This window comes from Capsella rubella, unplaced genomic scaffold (genome assembly GCF_000375325.1).
Source record: "Capsella rubella cultivar Monte Gargano unplaced genomic scaffold, Caprub1_0 scaffold_8, whole genome shotgun sequence".
Classification (NCBI taxonomy): Eukaryota; Viridiplantae; Streptophyta; class Magnoliopsida; order Brassicales; family Brassicaceae; genus Capsella; species Capsella rubella.
In genome coordinates this window covers 12,088,125-12,107,804 of record NW_006238916.1, presented here as the reverse complement: position 1 = coordinate 12,107,804, position 19,680 = coordinate 12,088,125, and the positions used below count along the sequence as shown (strand labels likewise).

General features: G+C 37.6%; 4 protein-coding genes across 8 annotated transcripts; 2 read left to right on the top strand and 2 right to left on the bottom strand.

Moving 5' to 3' along the window:
• The first annotated feature begins 150 nt into the window (after positions 1–150).
• LOC17875049 (phosphoglycerate mutase-like protein 1) lies at positions 151–3,268 on the top strand. The gene is made up of 10 exons (XM_023789698.1): positions 151–264; positions 785–853; positions 989–1,096; positions 1,200–1,279; positions 1,520–1,682; positions 2,038–2,112; positions 2,263–2,351; positions 2,631–2,750; positions 2,832–2,876; positions 2,962–3,268. The coding sequence occupies exons 2-10, from the start codon at positions 794–796 to the stop codon at positions 3,068–3,070; spliced, it is 849 nt and encodes a 282-aa protein (XP_023645466.1). The 5' UTR covers positions 151–264; positions 785–793; the 3' UTR covers positions 3,071–3,268.
• Positions 3,269–3,391: 123 nt separating this feature from the next.
• On the bottom strand, positions 3,392–8,898 carry LOC17876106 (fatty acid amide hydrolase). 5 transcript variants are annotated; one of them, XM_023789676.1, is made up of 22 exons: positions 8,751–8,898; positions 8,639–8,655; positions 8,323–8,401; positions 8,080–8,189; positions 7,900–7,960; positions 7,607–7,797; positions 7,395–7,524; positions 7,165–7,242; positions 6,941–7,088; positions 6,707–6,819; positions 6,554–6,629; positions 6,098–6,169; positions 5,807–5,858; positions 5,425–5,505; positions 5,256–5,339; positions 5,078–5,181; positions 4,869–4,961; positions 4,530–4,598; positions 4,307–4,371; positions 4,140–4,201; positions 3,905–4,000; positions 3,392–3,663 (listed from the first exon to the last, which is right to left on the bottom strand). In XM_023789676.1, the coding sequence occupies exons 3-22, from the start codon at positions 8,399–8,401 to the stop codon at positions 3,604–3,606; spliced, it is 1,824 nt and encodes a 607-aa protein (XP_023645444.1). In that variant the 5' UTR covers positions 8,639–8,655; positions 8,751–8,898; the 3' UTR covers positions 3,392–3,603. The 5 variants fall into 5 exon arrangements, with proteins under 5 accessions (XP_023645444.1, XP_006279853.1, XP_023645440.1 ...); XM_006279791.2 differs by lacking the exon at positions 8,639–8,655 and having other exon boundaries at positions 8,751–8,897; XM_023789672.1 differs by lacking the exon at positions 8,751–8,898 and having other exon boundaries at positions 8,639–8,733.
• A 1,801-nt stretch (positions 8,899–10,699) lies between these two features.
• LOC17876398 (extensin) lies at positions 10,700–12,615 on the top strand. Its single transcript, XM_006279785.2, has one exon. It carries the CDS (start codon positions 10,789–10,791, stop codon positions 12,298–12,300), a length of 1,512 nt encoding a protein of 503 aa, XP_006279847.1. The 5' UTR covers positions 10,700–10,788; the 3' UTR covers positions 12,301–12,615.
• Positions 12,616–13,610: 995 nt separating this feature from the next.
• LOC17874675 (myb-binding protein 1A) lies at positions 13,611–18,711 on the bottom strand. The gene is made up of 8 exons (XM_006279836.2): positions 18,005–18,711; positions 17,784–17,909; positions 17,507–17,704; positions 17,195–17,422; positions 15,884–17,050; positions 15,497–15,784; positions 14,875–15,331; positions 13,611–14,778 (listed from the first exon to the last, which is right to left on the bottom strand). The coding sequence occupies exons 1-8, from the start codon at positions 18,605–18,607 to the stop codon at positions 13,925–13,927; spliced, it is 3,921 nt and encodes a 1,306-aa protein (XP_006279898.1). The 5' UTR covers positions 18,608–18,711; the 3' UTR covers positions 13,611–13,924.
• Between the last annotated feature and the right edge of the window lie 969 nt (positions 18,712–19,680).

Genomic DNA, 19,680 nt, shown 5'->3' with positions numbered 1-19,680 from the left:
GGACCCAGATGGTTCGTATGCGTGGTTAGTATAATTATTGACGACGGCTCCTCTCACCATTTTATTATTTTATATTGTTTTCATTGGTCCAACGATAATGGAAGAGATTAGATAAATATATATATATATTTATTAAAAGAAGTAATTATCCAACTAATCCAGTCTCCGTCTTTCTTCTTCTCATACTTGTTTGCATCATCCACATCTTCTTTCCTCAAGCAGCCACCCTCCTTTGGTTTACTTCTTTCGAATCTCACTCCTTCTGTAAGTCAACAAATGTGTATTTCCATATGCATCTGTTATTTTTATATATATTCATATATGAGAAATGATTAGTTCTGTGAAAAGTCGCTTCAATGTCTACTGTTTTTGTTTTTCTGGGTAATTTTAGTAATCGTAATCGCTTGCATTGTCTTGCGTATGCTGTGTGATTTTTTGGCGTTAGATTTGGTTCATTTCTTAGTTTTAACAGTGAGATCTTGTACGATTTAGTTTCAGCTGATAGTTTTCTGCACTTTTTTCATTTGTGTGTTTATAATGAATCCATTGGCTTTTGGATTTGAGTGATTCTTCTGAATTCGAATGGTGGTTATCTTTCAATTCTCTTAATTTGATCTTGCTGTCCCGATTGTACACTCTTAACTCTCTGATTTGGATTGTCTGAAATAAAAAACGAAACTTTAGTTGTTACAACATTGTGCGCATTGGCTTGTAAGTTTTCTAGTAGCTGCAGAAGCTTTTCCACATCCTAGTTGTTGTTTTTATAACGCTTGTATTGATTCAGTTTGCAGAAATGGAGACTGGTGCCGGTATAGGTCTCTACCCTTTGCACCGCTGCAAAACCATTTATTTGGTGAGTAGTGTTTTGTCTTTTTGATCACAAATTTCTCATTTGGAAGTTTCGTTATGATGTAATGTTTTTGTTTTTGATTGAGGTTTTGGGTCAGAATTTAGGGGATGCCATTGACTACTTACTTTCTTTTTTCAGGTGAGACATGCTCAGGGGATTCACAATGTTGATGGGGAAAAGAACTATAAGGCCTACATGTCTCATGAGTACTTTGATGCAGAGTTGACCCAACTTGGGTGGAAACAGGTATAGAGAATAAGAGCTTCACTTGCACCTCTTTATCCAAAATGTCAAATAGATTCATCTTTCTAACTTCAGTTACTGAATATATGGTTTCTCTTGGTGACAGGTAGATAGTTTGCGTAAGCATGTTCATTCCAGTGGACTTCACAAGAAGATCGAACTGGTCATATCGTCTCCACTGATGAGGTATGTTTGTCATTACAAAGGTCTTTGTCTAATTTGTGTACTTGGTCAGGAACACTAACAGAGTTATTGCTTGCCAGTGTTTTATTCAAATTCTTAGACTAACATATTGTGTGAGATAGTGTGCTTCAATTTTATTTGAGTCATTCTTTAGAAAAATACCCATTTTATACTTGAGCAGAAAACTTTATTTAATTTTTTGAAGATGTTAAAATTGTTAACGATGTTCTGTTTTATATGTAGAACATTGCAAACTGCTGTTGGTGTTTTTGGTGGAGAGGGCTACACAGATATGAGTGACGTTCTACCTCTAATGGTAGCAAATGCAGGAAATAGCAGTCGTGCAGCTATATCGAGTTTGAACTGCCCACCAATTATTACAGAGGAGTCCTGCAGAGAACATCTGGTATGCCTTTTTATTGTAATACATACAGCCTAGACGATGACCAAAAAAAAAAAAAAAAAACATACAGCCTAGAGAGTAAACTTAAATTGGACATAATTGCGTTTACCTATCTTCACAATCATCACAAAACTTAATGTTAAAACCAAGTTTTGCAGTAAATATTTTCACTTCTTCTCATCACTTAAAGTGACCATGAAACAACCACAAGTGTTGCAGTAATTTGCACTCCTACTCACAAGTTTTGCTTTTCTATTCAAAATCTTAGATCTTGTCTTCACGAGAAGAGAAAGAATATAAATAATTATTCTTAGCTGCGTCAAGTTTTCACTTTTGTATTCCATTTCTGTGGACACAGGGAGTGCATCCGTGTGATCAGAGGAGAAGTATCAGCGACTATCAGTTTCTTTTCCCTGCAGTTGACTTTTCACTGGCAAGTATAATTGAGAGTCTTAGATGTGCCTGGCATTGATTATTACTTGTAATCTTCTGGTTGCCCAATTGACTACTAGCAGCGTACAGCTATGCCAAACAACTTACATGTGTCCTTCAAATGACTCCTCACATTTGAATTTGCGTTCAGATAGAAAGCGAGGAAGACAAGTTATGGAAGGCTGATGTTAGAGAAACAATTGAAGAACTTGCAGCTAGAGGAAAAATGTTCCTGAACTGGTATTTTCTCTTTTCTACGTAAACTCTAGGAAATTATTTCCTTTTATTAGATTGTGCAGAACGCGGAACTTAGAGAAACATCCTCATCGCTTCTTTGAAATTGTTTGTTTGATAAGTAGAAGTTGACATCAAATAGGATCAATGTCTGCCGAAAGAAGATTCGTTTAATGTACTATTGTTCCATGTAGAATTTATTAAGTAAATTCCATTAGTCTTGTTGAGTTATCGAAAATGCTGATGGAACAGAACTGTGTATGATGGCTGGTTTTGGATTTGTAGGCTATGGACAAGGAAAGAAAAAGAGATAGCTATTGTGACACACAGCGGTTTCTTGTTTCACACATTGAATGCACTACAAAACGAGTGTCATCCAGATGTTAAGACGGAAATTTGCAGCCAGTAAGCTCCACACCCTTCGTGAGGAAATTAATTATAAGTCCAATTGAGGAATTTTAATCTCTCGGGGTTTCTAATTTGCAGCTTTGCTAATTGTGAGCTACGTTCAATGGTCATTGTCGATAGAAGGTTTGGAGTTTTTCCATTCTTTTTTCTTGCCTTGAGATTTGGAGATGTAGCCAAGTATAGTCTAATTTTTTTCATGTATTTGCAGCATGTTGGGATCGGATACTTCGGTGACTGATTATCCAGGAAAGATTCCAAAGGGGATTGACCTTCCAAGTGATGCTGTTGTAGATGATAACAACATCAAAGTTGAGTGATTCTTTATGGACACTTCATTGTCTTCAACTTTCTATTTATCTATACACAAACCCCTTCTTTGTTGTATGCAACTCTCTTATTAGTCTTACTATTGACTTATTGAGTTAAAGATACTTTCCTAGTTCACTTAATTGGGAGTTGGGTCATAATGTTGTGTTTTTGGTAATAATAATGGATGGAAATGTATGAAAACGCTATCATTTGGTATGGTTATGAATCCAAATTTTCCACATACATGTTCTTTTGTATATAAACTTTTATCATTGCAATTCAAACAACAATAGCAAATTCTAGATAAATAGAGTTGCACACGTCAATGGTAGTACAAACGCAGATATAAACTTGAACACACCCAATTCACAAATTTAATTATCATAGTTAATGTAGGAAATTCCAACATGGTTTATAGCACAATAATCGTTGATTCGTCAGATCAATTGACATGTTAACTTGTATAATGCAAACATCGATAAAATTCCACCAGCCAGAGAAAAACCTTGCCTTTTTAGTTCTCTGGAAGATCCTTATAAATTCAGTTTGTATTGAGTATATCGTGAAAGACAGCAGGTTTCTTGGTAAGTGGTGCCAGTTCCTGAAATACCAAGATTGATTCGACCATAAGTGAAAGCTCTTAATACTAAGAAATTTCAAATATTGGAATCCGAGACCCTGTTAGAACCACTACTATTTACTGCCTCTTACCACACGCTACTTTCTACTCGATCTTTTAAAAACACATCATTTCCATACGGCCTAATCTGAGTTCTAAGATGTTCAAAGATATATATATATATATATATATATATAGAGAGAGAGAGAGAGGGAAAGAGTACCTCAACTGCAGCAGCTAAACCAAGTACGGTAGCTTCAGCCCAAGGTCTTCCCATTATTTGTAATCCTATCGGAAGTCCTTCCTTATCATAACCAACCTTCATTGATTTTTGTTTGCCAACCAATATGTTTAAAAAGAGAGTGGTCATTCAGAAAGAATATATCAAAATTGTAAGAATGAAATAAGTAACACGATAGTCTAAGCTTTGGTTAGAGACTAATACAAAAACTGCTTACCGGGACAGATATGGCTGGGAATCCCAGGAGATTTGCAGCTAAAGCGAAGCGCATTATATTAGCTAGAAAAGAAGCAATTTGAATCTCATAAGTTAAACAATCTGACGAAAATGTCTATGTATGAGATTACACCACAAATAAGAAGTAAAGAGTTTTGCTTGACAAACTTGTCACTTGAATATTGGTTTCTCCATTTTTTAGAGCATCAGGGCGTATCACTGGAGCTGTCATACTGTTTGTACAAGACAACAGTTCACACGTAAAAGTGAGAGAAGTTTAAGCAGGTACTGTCTGTGAAGACACAGACATTAGAAGTAATATAGGGATCTTCGATCCACTAGATGGTTTGATAAGATATGATTTATCTATCCATCAAATTATTTTACGAACCCAGTTGCAGGAGTCACAATGACATCAACGTCTTTGAAGATATTCATGTGAAACTCCATCAATCTTCGCCTGCAACAAAAATTCTATCAATATTGGTATACGAAAAGTCAGGATATGACGTATGTGCTCGCTGAAACTAGCAACCACTAGAGTCAATCATCTACTCATAATCCTACACTTCCAGGAATCCGACTGTTTTAGCTAGAGACCAAGCGATTTGTGGAAGAATCATATGAGACAATTACCAAGAGAAACTCATTTTGTGGCACTCGAAGCAAAAACTTACTCCTGTGATTTTAGAAGCAAAAGTGAAAATTGTTATTTATATTGCCGTTTTACCTAAGACATTGAGCAGCAATATAGTCTGAAGCAGAAAACGAACGGAAAATCGCAAAGCTGGTACGAGTGTCATAAGTTAGTTTTGAATTTTTCCTGAAAAATAGGAAAAATGTAAGAATTTTTACACCAAAGATCGAATTTATTTTGTAAATGATAGAAATCCAAAGGGGATATAATGATTTACTGCAGGAAAAAGCCTAAAGACATACCCAGCCTCACAGTAAGGAGTAAGAGAAGCCAGTGTTGCAGACCCAATCGATATAACATGGGCTGCACGCATCTCTTCTAGCTCAGGAACCACTATCTCCACCACCTGAAATAAAATTCCATATAGAGATCATAGGTAAAACAATGTATTGACTGAAACTCCATAAATTGAGAGCTTACTTTGCAACCATGATTGTTTGATAGGAGCTTAAGAATATCTTCACATTTATCAGAGATGTCACTTGAATTAACATCATTAAACCACTGCATGGATAAAAACAAAGTATTAAATATGCCACTGAAGTAATTAGATCCATCTCAGATCAAATAGCAAAGATAGAATATTCACCGCTGTATATTTCCCTAGTCGTAGAGATCCGATTGCGTTACTTCCGTTGTAAGACAATAACTTTGGGAAACAGGGAGGGGTCTACAGTATAATTGCAAATACCAAATCATACAGGAACATATTGCAAGATTCTATGCCATTATCAATTAAATACATATCACACCATTATAATTGCATCTAGAAGTGCTTACAACTTTAGTTTTATATTTGTAATTATGTTTCTGAAATCCTTGTGAATCAGCAAGTAAAAGAGATATCATACTTTCTTGGGAACAGAAGATGTTTACAAACTGAGACATTTCTACAAACGATTATATTTCAATTTTTCTCATTAAGGTTTGATAGAGTGCCGTCTACTGTATATTATAGCTGGAAAAGTTACCGGTCTCAAATTGATTCTATCCGCAGATGAAGAACCCAAGATTGCAGCATACCTGTAAACACACACAAAGTCGCATTAGTTAATATTCCAGGTTTATTCGAAGACCAAACATATGAAGTAGATAATGTGTGGTTTTGATTTGAACAGCTTTTGTATCGTTGGTTGCACCTCTACTCGTTATATTGTTGGATGCTTTACAAAGATGTCAAATTTTGAAAGAATTAAACAATAACAGCAAAAATATCTGGGCATTCACTAGTCTACTACCCGTCTCAACAAAATTAAACTTACACTATGAAGGCATCTTCCAAAGATGAAGCAAGGGGACCAATGATTTCCACTGTTCCACCTTCACATAATGACCTGTAGAGATGACACTGGTCAAACCGGAATTTATATGCCATACATGCTAGATCTTTTTTCCAGTCAATGTGCCAATAGTTCATTCACGGCAGCATATAAGGCTAGCCATACTACGTGTGACTTCTCATATTTTAAAACATCAAAATGTAAGAGTTATCTTGTGGGTACAAATAATAACTTATATCTAAAATTTTAGAGAACAGGTGAAGAATTCATCTCTTTTTGAAAGGCTGTGGAATTCAGTCAAATGGGACATATTTGAATGGTGGACGCAAGAGTTATATTTACCTAGATGGTTTAGAAATTTAGATAGCAAGAAGATGAAAGCAAAAATATAAACTTGCAACACTCAAGGAAGGGCAAAGGCGTAATGGTTTCTCTTACCCAGTCATATCTGTCCGACCATATGTTGTCTTCAGTCCCGTTATACCACAAAGTGCTGCAGGTACCCGAACAGAACCTGCATTCCAGAAACACTTAAATTAGTAGGTATGAAGATCATAGGTCAAATCAAACAAATAAAAATAAGTTTGATACCTCCACCATCTGTTCCAAGAGCAGCTGAACATAGTCCAGAGGCTACAATAGCTGCTGAACCTGAGGAAGATCCCCCAGTGTACCTTTTAGGATCATGTGGGTTTCTTGTGGTTCTGCAATGCAGAACACAGAAGAGCATCCACATTAGAAGGATATGTGCGACAAACATATTGAAAGTGTATCAAAAGACAAAACAGTGTTATGTCTATCTGCAATAATTTGTGTGTAGCTTACCCGTAATTTGAATTGTTCCCCGTGGTTCCCATGCCTAACTCATGCATATTTGCCTTGCCAAGTAAGATTGCACCACAAGAGCGCAGTTTTGAAACAACTGCTGAATCCTTCTCCACAGAACGATCCTCATGCAGCCATGTTGTTCCACCTTTAATGAAAAACCCTATGACAGGTCTGCTGTATCTGGAAGTAGTTTCAATTACATATAAGAATGACATACTAACCATTTGTTGGATGGGGTAAACAATCAATATCGTCCTTGATTGTCACAAAAATTCCATCCAAAACAGATATTGGATTTCCTACACAACTCACACCCAACATGATCAATACAGATTCTCTACAATCACGTCTAAAACCTCACTGAAGCTGGAAATATAAGAAGATACAAAATAGCTTCCGTGGTGATGGAATCTGGGACTACAAAGTGAATCTCGGAGTCTGCATAATTTACCTTCTTCAAACCTCTGTGTAGAAGCTTCAGCCTGCTTAATGACTTCATTGGCATCAAAGCTAATCAAAAATGGTGTTGGAGGCTTGTCATAGCTAAACTCCTCTATGATTGAGATTATTCTTTTTGCTACCTAGCAATCAGCAATGACCTTCTATGTTTGTACTACATAAGAAAAAGAGTAGCAAAAAGAAAAGAAAATTAAATGAACTAACCTGCAAAGGAGTTGTCAGCTTAGATCTATAAGCATATGCATAATCACGAATCTTCCAGTACCGGAAGGATGACACTGGATCAGCATTCAAGCTACGAGAAGGATCATATTGAGGAAGACACTTTAATGCTGTTTCCAATCTCTCTATAGGACTTCCATCTTCGCCAACAATGACAACATCATGCTCCGGTTCTAAAATTAAATTTATAGACACAAATATCTCCTTCAGCTCTATATAATGACTGCTAATTGACGTAAGCTCAGACAATATATCATGCAAGTAGAAGAATAGACCTTGAGATGGGAACTCCGGTCTAAACATGGGCTCTTCTGGTATAACTGTGTTGCGAAAAATCTGGCAGTGGCAACAGGGAAAAGCACGTAAAAATATGTAATCAATACAAAATGTAAGAAGATTGACACCAATAGCAAATGGCAAAATGATGATAAAGTGACAGTCTGATCAGAAGAGACCTTTGTCATGCCATTGTCTTTCTTCAAATGATCAACAAACAATGGGCCAATAAGAGGTGCTTCAAGCATATTAACGAACAACTTGAACGAAAAGCCAGTCAAATGAGGGGCTGCAATATACAGAAGAAGCATTCATTGGTGAGAGCGAAACTAAAATCCATAATCAAACAAATGCAGGCACCACCATATCCTGAGCTAAACTCACAGAATTAAAAATGCATAGTAATACTAGTAGAAGCAAACCTTTGATCTCTTGAGCTTTATATTTGACAGTAGAAACATCAACCTCGCTTGCCCGTTTCATCACCTCATACTTACCCATCTTCAAGGAAATTAAAAAAATACATTTATAAGTTTGATAATCCTTGATATCATAGTTCTATAAGTCAACCAAAATTGAAAAAAAAAACACACACAAGTTAAATCACACAAGTGTATAAGTCGTTGTTCTGAATTATCTCCAAATATCATAAGAACATGTTATGGACAGAAGCAGAACCAAAATAAGTGACGGAGGCGAAACTGATGGAAATTTGCGACAAGCAAAAGGAAACAAAACCTGCTTTGCTTTAAGACCTGAGATACTCGCAGTAAATCGGATTGAAGGAGAAACGAGAATCAGGAGAGAAACGAACAAATGGTTATTATGGAGAGGATCGGGATTTGCGAACCTGAAGAAAGAGGAATAGGAGAGAAACACGTTTGTTCGATCCGATTCGGCGGAGGATTTCTAAATGAAGAAAGCCGTGCGGATAGATAGATGAGCGCTGAAGTTGTTGGGAACTTGAATGTTTTTTACATTTAAGCCTCTCTCGATTTGTATATTGTGTGTGTAAAATTTCAAGTGTCCCTGTCTGAGTGTACGTACATTGAACTTGTCTCAATTGCTGAAATCTTCCAACCTTGGTTCTCAACTTAACAACATCGCCCCTCTTATTTGTGTACTTATATAACTTTGTCCCCTTGGTTTATGTTTCAGACCCGCTAATCCATACATTCATTTTTCAAAAGTACAGAGATCAAAATTAATAAGTTATTTTGGCAAGAAAAGTATCCCAAATAATAATAGAAGAGGCTATTCTTTCTTTTGTAATCATAAGTACGGTCGATTTATCTAAAGAAATGTAAAATGTATAATGAATGCATCATCTTTGCGAGAATTTTGGGTTGGTTGACTTACTCAACAAACGAACACGAGACACGAATTCAATTGATCAATGGACTCATCGAGCAACATCGTAACGGGCCGATTAGTCCACCATATAAGTAAAGGAAATATGGATGATTAGTCCACCATATAAGTATTAGTAAAGGAAATATGGATGATTAGTCCACCATATAACCCATTGTCATACGATACGAATAAAGTTAAACGATACAATGGTTAGAGAATAATAAGAAATATTATCAAAACAATGAAATATCACACGAACAGTGTGCAGAATTTTTGAAGAAATACAAATACTAATTAAGGCTGTCAAGCAAGTTTTTTTTTTTTTTTTTTGTTGTTGTTGTAATTTTATATCGTGAATAATAGTATATACCGTATACAGTTTATAGAAGAAATTAGTTAATGTTAATTCTTCTTTTTATATTTCCCCTTGTAGCACCATGATTGCCACCTTATAATTAGGCATGCTGGCGAAATACGTCTATTATAAGTTAGAATAATTACGACAATTTTAAACCCATATTTAATAAGATGCAAGTTGCCCATAAACTATGTATGGGTTATATAATACTAGCAAATAATCTGGCCAACAAAAATATATATATATAGGAAACAATTGAGAAAGTGATATTGATTACACGGTGAGAAAGTTAAATCATCATCTTTTTATAGAGTTGATGTCAAATTATCCATTATTGAAATTGACATACATACAGAAAAACATACCAAACATCTGACCCCCGGCCCCAATTACTTACTTGTAGATCAAGAACAACAATTATCTTGAAGATAACCCAATGCCATTTTTTTTTTGTTTCTTCAATATCTTCTATAGATCATATAAAAAAAAACCGAAAATAAATTACATTCGATAAAAATCCACTCCAACAAAATATTACAAAGTAAAAAATTCAATAACCTTAACCAAAAAAAAAAAAGGAACACAATGATAAAAACAAATCTAAGGTTGATCAGGCGAAAGATCGATGACAACGACTTTCTTAAGTAACGATTTATTTATTTATCACTTAACCTTAGAATATTTGCTTCACTAATCACTAGTGTTGTTGATTAGATATGCAGCTTAAAGCTAAATATATTTTAGGAAGAATAATCTGATAAGCTGGCTGGCCTCTTTCTTCAACGTACTAGTATCAAAACTCATTAGTTTGGGCCCATCATCACATTGCAGCGTCTCAACAAACAAAAAAAAAAAAAAAAAAGTCATATTAATCCGTGGAGAGAGATCCAGCTAACGTCACTGGCCGTCATATATAACTCTCCTCACCGCCTTTAAACTCATCAAATCTGACAGGCCACGTGTAAATAACCAATAAGTTCACGCACACCTCTCCTGTCAAGTTAACATTTTCCAACAATGAGATATCATGCTGCTACTGCTACTAATCAAAAATCCGTTTCATCACAGTCTACTTTTTTTTTTCTTTCAGATTTCTCTGTTTCCATGAATGAATAATTAAATATCCCAACCCGAAAAAGAAAAAAAAACAATTCATTTTTTCCTGAGAGAGAGAGAGATGGAGAAATTCACGTACAACTCTTATCCTGATTCAACCGACTCGTCACCGAGATCCCGCGAGATCGAATTCGATAACCCACCGCCTTGGGATGATCAGAACCAGCAGCAACAGAGCTACAAGGTGAAGTTTATGTGCAGCTATGGCGGTAAGATTCAGCCTCGGCCTCACGATAACCAACTCACTTACGTTAACGGAGAAACTAAGATCCTCACCGTTGATCGCTCTATTAGATTCCCTGTTTTAGCTTCCAAGCTCTCCGCCGTTTGCGGAGGCGGTGATGGCGACGTTACGTTCAAGTATCAGCTTCCAGGGGAAGACTTAGACGCTTTGATCTCCGTTACTAACGATGATGATCTGGAGCATATGATGCACGAGTACGATCGCTTGCTTCGTTTGTCCTCTAAGCCTGCCAGGATGCGTTTGTTTCTCTTCCCTGCCTCTTCTGCTTCCGGTGGATTTGGTTCTCAGGGTTCCACTCACTCCGATCGAGATCGCTTCGTCGAGGCCTTGAACACTGTTCCTAGCCTATCTGAATCGGACAAATCCGTAACTGCTCCTCCCACTAATGCTGATTTTTTGTTTGGATCGGACAAAGTCGTAGCTCCGCCGCCAACACCGGCTGAGGTGAAATTACCGGTTCCGGTGGTGCATGAACCTCCGTCATTCAATGATCCGCGTGTGATTCAACCGGATCACGGCGTAAATCCGATGGAGATTCAAAGGCAAATGCAGGAATTTCAGAGGATGCATATAAGGGATCAAGAACAACAACAACAACAGGAAGCTTTATACAGGAGGAAGAGTAACGAAGACGGTTTTGTGGAAACCACCGGAGGATACTTCTCTCCGCCGTATGTTCAAAATCCAGCGCCACCGCCGACGATTCCTCAAACGAATCCGCAAGCTACCCCTCCGATGACGACCTTCTGGCAAGGAAACCACAATCCAGGAGGCGTGTTTCCAACAACCACACCGGGATTAGGATTACCAGAGCAACCAGTGTACATGATTCCAACACCATCTCCATCTCCGTTTTACCACGCGCCACCGCCACAGCAATCGCAAGGCATGATGAGACCAGTAGCTACAGGACAAGTAAACCAAGGCGGGTATTATCCTCCGGTACAGAGAATGGCTTCAGATACATACAGGGAACAACACCAACCACCATACAACGTGGCTCAGCCGCCTCAGCTACCAATAGGAACACAGGCACCACAACAAGCTCCGCCTTTTACTTCTGGTCCTCCTCCAGCGCAATACACAGCCGTTCCACCGCCACGACAAGTCGTCGGATTACCAGATACGTCAGCTTATACTCAGGTGACTTACACCGGAGGAATGGGGAAACAAGTTTACTACACGGAGGCACCACCACCGCCACAGTACCATGGAATTGGCTTACCTGTGAATGGAATGGGAGAGCTGAGAACCGGACCAGACGGGAAGCTCGTTGCAATGAACATGGCACCCAAAGTATCATCTCAGAGTTCAGATTCTGGAGTTTGAATATGAAGGTATCATGGTCGGAATCAGATTATTGTTAATCAGTTACAAATTTCATCATAATTATCATAATATATATATATATATATATATATAGTGTAATTGAGATCATCACTTTGGTATTTGGATGTCTGATAAATAATGTTTTTTTTTTTTTTGGTTCTTTATCTGCTTGTTTATAATCTTATGATGTTCTTTGAATTCTGCAACTTCCATCAACTTTTTTTCTTTGCTTTAAAGTGTGTTTTGCTAAAATCATGTCTCTTGTGCGTTGTAGCTTGCGTTTATCTGAGAACCTTTTAAGCCTTTTTCACCTTTTTCCCTTTGGCCTTTTACACCTTCTAAAGAAAAATACTATTAACTTTTATATTCGAGTGGTTTAGTTGTATATATTTTGGGTTATTACACAACGAAAAGATCAATGAAAGTGGGAAGTATAGGAACACATTTCAAACTCAATAATTGGCTTCTTTATAATTAATATACACTTTCATATGTGACTGGATTAATTTTTTAAAAAGAGAAATTTTGTTCAATGGTTTATATAGTACATACTAGAAGGTCTGATGGCCATCTTAGCTAAATTTAAAGTTGAATTTTCAACAAATATATATATATATATATATATATATATATATATATATATATATATAGGTGTGATTTTAAATAAAGATGGTCCAAGAAACTAAACTATCAGACTCAGGGACACAGGTGGTATGAGAAAGGATATTATTAGGCTGCGAGTTTTGTACATTTTTTTCTGAGAATCCTTACAAAGAAAAGTCATATAGCTTTCGTTAGTCACGCACTTATCGCCATGTCATGAACTTATTTGTTGCATCCTTTCCCGAATCAATAAACGACGCTCAGGATGTGTATGTATCACCATCATCATCATTTATTTGAATCGATACAGAAAACCCCTAATTAAAGTATATGATATATCTAAAACAGGTGTCTCTTATACACTAGTCTATGTCACTGGAAAGTGTAAAGTCTTCACTATATCATTTTTTTGTTCGTTTAATCCCCACCCATTACTCTGTCAACGCATGAATTTGGCTTTATCCTAGAACCGCATATTACTATATCATGGCAAAGAACAATCATAGACCAATTACTACATCCGGTTTCACATCTTCCCAACTCGTATAAAAAAAACAGGGAACACTATAAGCACCATAAAAACAGATGTGTGTTCAAGAAATAAACCTATGCTTCTGTAGCTTGTTGTTCCCTTCTTACAAAAATTTCATAGATATCCAATACCAGTATTTATAACAAAGAATGTCTAACAAAAGCAATACGTCTGATGAAAGTAAAACATATGAAATCCATATAGCATTAACATATTCTGAGTCTGTAAACATAACCAACACAAGAACTTGAAAACAAAATTGATGGATTATCATCACAAATCATCTTTTAGGACAAAGGTGACGGATTGTGAAATTTCTTGGTGACAGATGTAAACTCAAAACTTGGAATCACTGAACTGGGAAAGTCCAATTCAAACTTGTGATTCTGATCCTTCAAGTTTTCTTCATAGAAAGATGAGAAAAATAAAAACTAGAAGAAAAAAGGAGAGGGTTTTCACCAGTTATGGTGTTACTTAGATTAGCTTGCGCTAATGCTCGGTATTCTTCAGATTTAAGAAAAGATCACCAAGTGCCGATTCACAAGCTGTTTGACCATCTGGTCCCAAACCCTTGAGGAGAGAGTTGGTGAGTTTCAATGATGAGACCATTTGAAAGATCCTGCCACAGAATTTACGCACCTGAGCTCGCCTTGCTTTGTTCTCTGGAATTTTTGCAACTAGTTCTTTGATCAAATGACTCAGTTTCTTCAGATGGGTCTTCATTGTTTTTTTCGAACCTTCTTGGGTGTTTTCGTTTATAGGAACCAACGATCTCAAGGTTTCAGAGATCAATTCAAGAGCTTCTACTCTGCGGAACTCAAACTTTGCATTCCCACTCTTCTCCAGAAGGAAACCAAACAGTTGGTGTCCAATCCATGGTCTCCTTCTAAACACTTCCTCAAGAAACTCTATCTTCAATTGAGACTTCCTAGTATCAAAGTACCCGACAATGACACTCCGAAACACATCCAAGATCTTCTCCAATTCAGTTTCTGAGAATTTTCTCGAGTCAATTATCTTCATAACCCAGTAGGTTGAGTTCTGGCCAAGGTTAGTGATCATCTTGTGTCGGTTCCACGCAGCTGACTGCTTCTTCTTGGAAGGATCAACTCCTGACTTCTTACTCTTGAATGGTTTCGCAGCCAGTTTAAGATTCTTCTCCAACAAAGTAGCAAGTGCAGAAAATTCCATCGATTCATCCTTGGGAAACTCTTTTGCCTTGAAGATCTTCTTTTGGATGATACCCCATATACGTTGTAAAAGCTGCAGACTACTTTCTGCAGTGCTTGGGTTCACAAGTGCCTGAGCTAAGTTTAGGTACACTGTCATAACTTGTGGATTATCTGTTAAAACATCACCAAAACCAAAGTACAGAACTTAGTAGAGAATATTATAGGCATTTCATCATGCCAAATCATTTTTTTTAAGGATGTACTTACCTGGATTTTCATGGAGGTAGATTTCAATTAGGGAGAGGACACGAAGTTTAAACAAAACAAGCTGGGATTGAGCAGTTTCGCCGCCAACTTGATTCCTCTTCTCCTTGAATATCTGGGCAAGATAAGTGTCCATGCGGAACATTGCATCATCATCCATTCCATCATCATCATCAGAATCATCGGAATTTGCAGGAACTTCTCTGTCAACTGCCATAGGGACAACGCTGGTTACTGTTTCGGAATCATCAGTTTGCACGTCGCTCTCACCAGTCTCACCCATTTCCTCGTTTTCTTCTTCTTCCTCTTCAATAGCAAGACAATCTTCATCATCATCACCATCAAGATCCTCAGAGTCTTGGTCCTCCTGATGTCTAGCCGGTTTAAGATCTTTCTTGATCACCCGCAGCATTCTCAACAGTCCATCGTTGGTGACATCTTGACAAAAGTACTTGAAAACCTACAAGATACATAAACTTGTGAATTTCTATTAAAACTTGAGCTTGAGCCAATTGGAAACAATTGGACCAAATGATTAAATATAATCTCATTTTAGCACCCAAGGATCAGTAACTTAAAGTTGACTAAACGAAAAGAACTTATTTACTTGTGGCTAGGCAATTACCTGCTCAATAGAAGATCGCATTGGAGCTGAAGAATGTGGCAAGAGAGAAAGTAATGTGTCCAAGAGGACATCCATGACTGCTGGTTCTTCTTCATCATCTGCCTCACCTTCTCCATCACCTTTTGGAAGATCAAGAGAACTGAAAGCTTTGTCACAGCATACTGAAAGTTCACTTGCAGCTTCTGAGAATTCTCCTGGATGGAGGAGTATTTGAAGCAACAGTTGAACAACTAAGTGCCTCAACGCATGAAATTTATTTGCATCAGCAGATAATCCACAATTTTTTTCCTGCCACATAATAAGATTTTACAACTTAAACACAGAAGCACATCAAGGTTATTTTGTAACGATTTAAACTTAATAAAGCAGAACGAGTAAAAAACAAACCTCCTTTGAAAGTTTAGTTACTGTCTCTTGTAATTTTTTGAATGCCTTTTCATCTGCTTCATTCAATGAACGAAAGAGGGAAACTGAGGGAATATTCTGCAACGTGCTGAGGAATTTCATAAAGTATGAAACAGGATCATCGGGCTGCTCCAGGCCATTTCCTTTAGATAGAGGATTCTCGATCTTCTGAGAATTTGACAACAATAGCTGAAGCTGTTCGATGCACATTTTGCAAAGAGCAGCAGGAGTAGCTGTCTTTGGCCACTTAAATTTCTCCTGCAATTCAAATGATGTAACTTCGGTGCCCAGAGAAGCCAGAAATAGACCTTGTACAGCAAGAAATTTCAAGATCTGCTTTTGAACTCGTAGTTTCGCCTCAGGGGCCAAATTGGCATGTTTTAAGATGCCAGGGAGAGATTCAATGACCCAGCTTTTCAGCACATCCGAGTTACCAGTTGTTCCAACTGAATCCTTCTCCTCGTTTGAACCTATCTCAGAATTATCATCCGTTGTTTGACTCTGATCTGAATTCAAAGAGCAAGGTTCTAGGGACCATTTCATATTTGAAGGTTCCTCAGGAACATGCTGTTCATCCACAAACAAATTCATCAAGTTCTGGAGAAAAAGTGTACATCCATCTTCAGTTTCAAACTCTGCAGCTAGATCTTTAACAGTTTTGGTATGCGTAAAATTATCAAATTTTCCTTCACTGTGTTTCTGGAGAGCCATCGTAACAGCTACCCTCTTGGTATCGTCGTCTTTCACCCAATCCATCAACTGCGCGAGAAAATGGGTTGCAACTTTATGCAACCAAGAGTCCTTTGTGGAGAGTATATCCATGAGGCACTGAACAAACTTGAACGACAATACATGTTGGATGAAACTTGCCGGAAGCTTTGGAAGAAGAAGAAGGAGGATATCAAATGCCAAATGCTTGCGATCATGAGATGAAGAAAGTAGAGCTCCTTCCATAAAAAATTCGCAGAAATTCCTGATGTTATTTGCAGCTTCTTCTTCAACGGGATTGGACTTGCGGTTACGTTTTTGCTTTTTCGAGGAACTTGGAATAGATGTGACATCTTCGCTTTGAACAACTGCTTCTGGTAACAGCATATTGCATATAACAGACCATAAGCTATGAACACGAGGCTGGCAGAAAGTAGATTCCTGTAAAGTTCACAAAAATCTCCTTTAATGGTGGGAAAAAAAACTGTTTTGATGTTAGGATGTTACAAACTCATAACAATCTGAAGACAAGATCTTAACATGTTAAACCATTCTACATAGCAAAAAGATTGACATGTGCTGTACCTTCATGCAATTACCAATGGCAGAGAGATGATCGGCAGAAAAAAACTTCCCGGGACTGAAAGGAACTGGCAGTAGCTTGCTGAATATAGGATGATCGACTGAAATCTTTTCATGGAGTTTAAGCGCTAAGAGTAAAGCATCTGGATTTCCCACCTCAGTGGCTTGTTCAAACCATTTATGAAGCTCTGGTGCTTCCATGACATGAGTCACAACAGGTTCAGTAGGCAACTGCACAATAAATAAAAAATGGGATCACAAAATCGTTCACAATGCGGAATAATAACTTTGCACATAAGAATGAATCTAATATACCTTCTCAACAAAGTCTAGAAGAACATGTACAGCTGGTTCCTGCAAGTAACGCTTTTTTGCAGCAAGACCAATAAGAGCATTGGTAAATTCTTTGATTATCTGAGAGTCTTTATCAGATTGCCAATCTTCAATCAGTCTTCCAGAACGTGCAAGTGCACCATAAGCAAACAATCGACCCAATAAGCATTCCTTTATATCCTGTGTCAATTGCAATTCAAAGCATGTGAGTCTCTATAAGAAAATGACATAAAACGAAGCACATAAAACTGATACTTACTTGTCCCTTCATGGATGAAGATACAGACAGAGAATCAACAATGAGTTTCAGCAAAGATTCCAAATTAATGCTAGAAATAACGCTAACTGGTAATGTCAACCCCAAGGCAAATCCTTGTCTTGCGCACTGTTAACGAAACATTAGCAAAAACAAAGAGTCAGTAATTGCTAGACAACAAGCAAGATATATGGAGATGAGAAGTGGAGCAGAAGAAGGGATACCTCTCTTGAAGAAGAGACTCCACGAATAAGCCTTCGTAGGGCATATCTGAGATGAGGAGCACAGTTATCCAAACCATCGTTTTTCTCAGCTTCAAGCATCAATCCACCATCAGCAGATTCTTTATCAGGTAACATTTCGTATTGCTTCTGAATCTCTTGCAACTTCAAAACCAACGAGTCAGCAGCTGCTTCCCTAACGGAAGGATCAGAAGAAGCCAAATCTGTAAAATAGTTCAGAGGCAACGAGGAAGAAGCGGCTGCGGCGGGCAGAGACTCTTCACCCGCTTCATCAGAGTTTGAATTAACATCCACAGGTCTACTCTTAGGCAGCGAAGCTGGTAGACCATCGCTTTTCTCAAGAGCAGCTTTTCGTTTCCTCAGTTTATCAGAAGCTTTCCTATTCTTCTTCTTCTCCATATCCTTACCGGAGCTCGCAGCACCAGGAGCCTCCGCCGCCGCCGCTGTATCAGAATCAGCATTAGCGACGGTGTCAATCTTATCAGTCTTGGATTTCTTCTTCTTCATCACAGTTGAAGAATCAGTGAGAATGTTGTTCTCCAAGAGCTCGGTCGAGTCATCGTTGCTTCTCTTCTTACTGCCCATCAGAAAGCGTCGATTTCGAAATTTGGGGGAATTGGGGAAGAAAAGAAAACCCTAGTCGACGACAAGTGAAGCTTTTTTGCTCCTTGGTCGTTTTTAACGTCCCTCGAACTAAAAGGGTTTTAGGGTTTAGAAGTAAATAAATAAACTATATACCGGGTCGACTCTTCTTAGCTACCTCAACTATACTGCTTCTTTGATATACACCACGTACTTTTTGCCTCTTTTCTAAACACTCTCAATAATTTATTTCTCTATTAAACATCACAAACTAAATATTATCATTCAATTGCAACACTGCGACTATGACGTGTGATTAAACTTACTAAACCGGTAATAGCGTTTTTTAGATATCACGATTGCGTTTAGTGAACCCACAAAATTAACCCCATCCAATTTTCTGATTTTTTTTCTTCTATCATATAAAAGGTCCTCACAATTAGGGTTTCTGTCTTCTTTATAATTGTTCTTCATACTCCATCACTCGTTTCTCTCTTTTTCTTAGTTTCTTGGGTAAAGTCTTCTTTCTCTCTCTCATCCCCTTTTATAGTTTTTATCTATCTCTTTTGTTAGCTTATATTTAGAGCTATTACTTTTCCAGTTGCATGGTGAACGTAGAAGACATGGTCGAGATACAACCAGACGATATGGAAGATTTTGATACCTATTATAGTGAGGAAAACGAAAAACAAAGAGAAGGTAATAAAAGGAAAAATGATAGTGAAGCCGAAGATGATGAAGATGGAATGGACCGGTTTGAGTTTGAAGTAGAAACATCAATAGGGAATTTCATTGATGAGTTGTCTGTTGGCCGAAATGAAATTCCAGACAGTTCGGATGAAGAGGAAGATCCGATCGTTTTGCGAGATAGAAGAATCCGTAGGAGCAGAGTTGATAGATTATATATAGGTCAGTCGTTCTTCAATGGTGTTGAATTTAAAGAGGCTGTAATTGAGTACGCTTTAAACACAGGGAATAATGTCGTTCAAGGCAGATGGGAGAAGACAAAGCTTGAATTCAAGTGTGGCATTGTTGGTAAGTGTAAGTGGAGGGTGTATTGCTCTTATGATGAGATG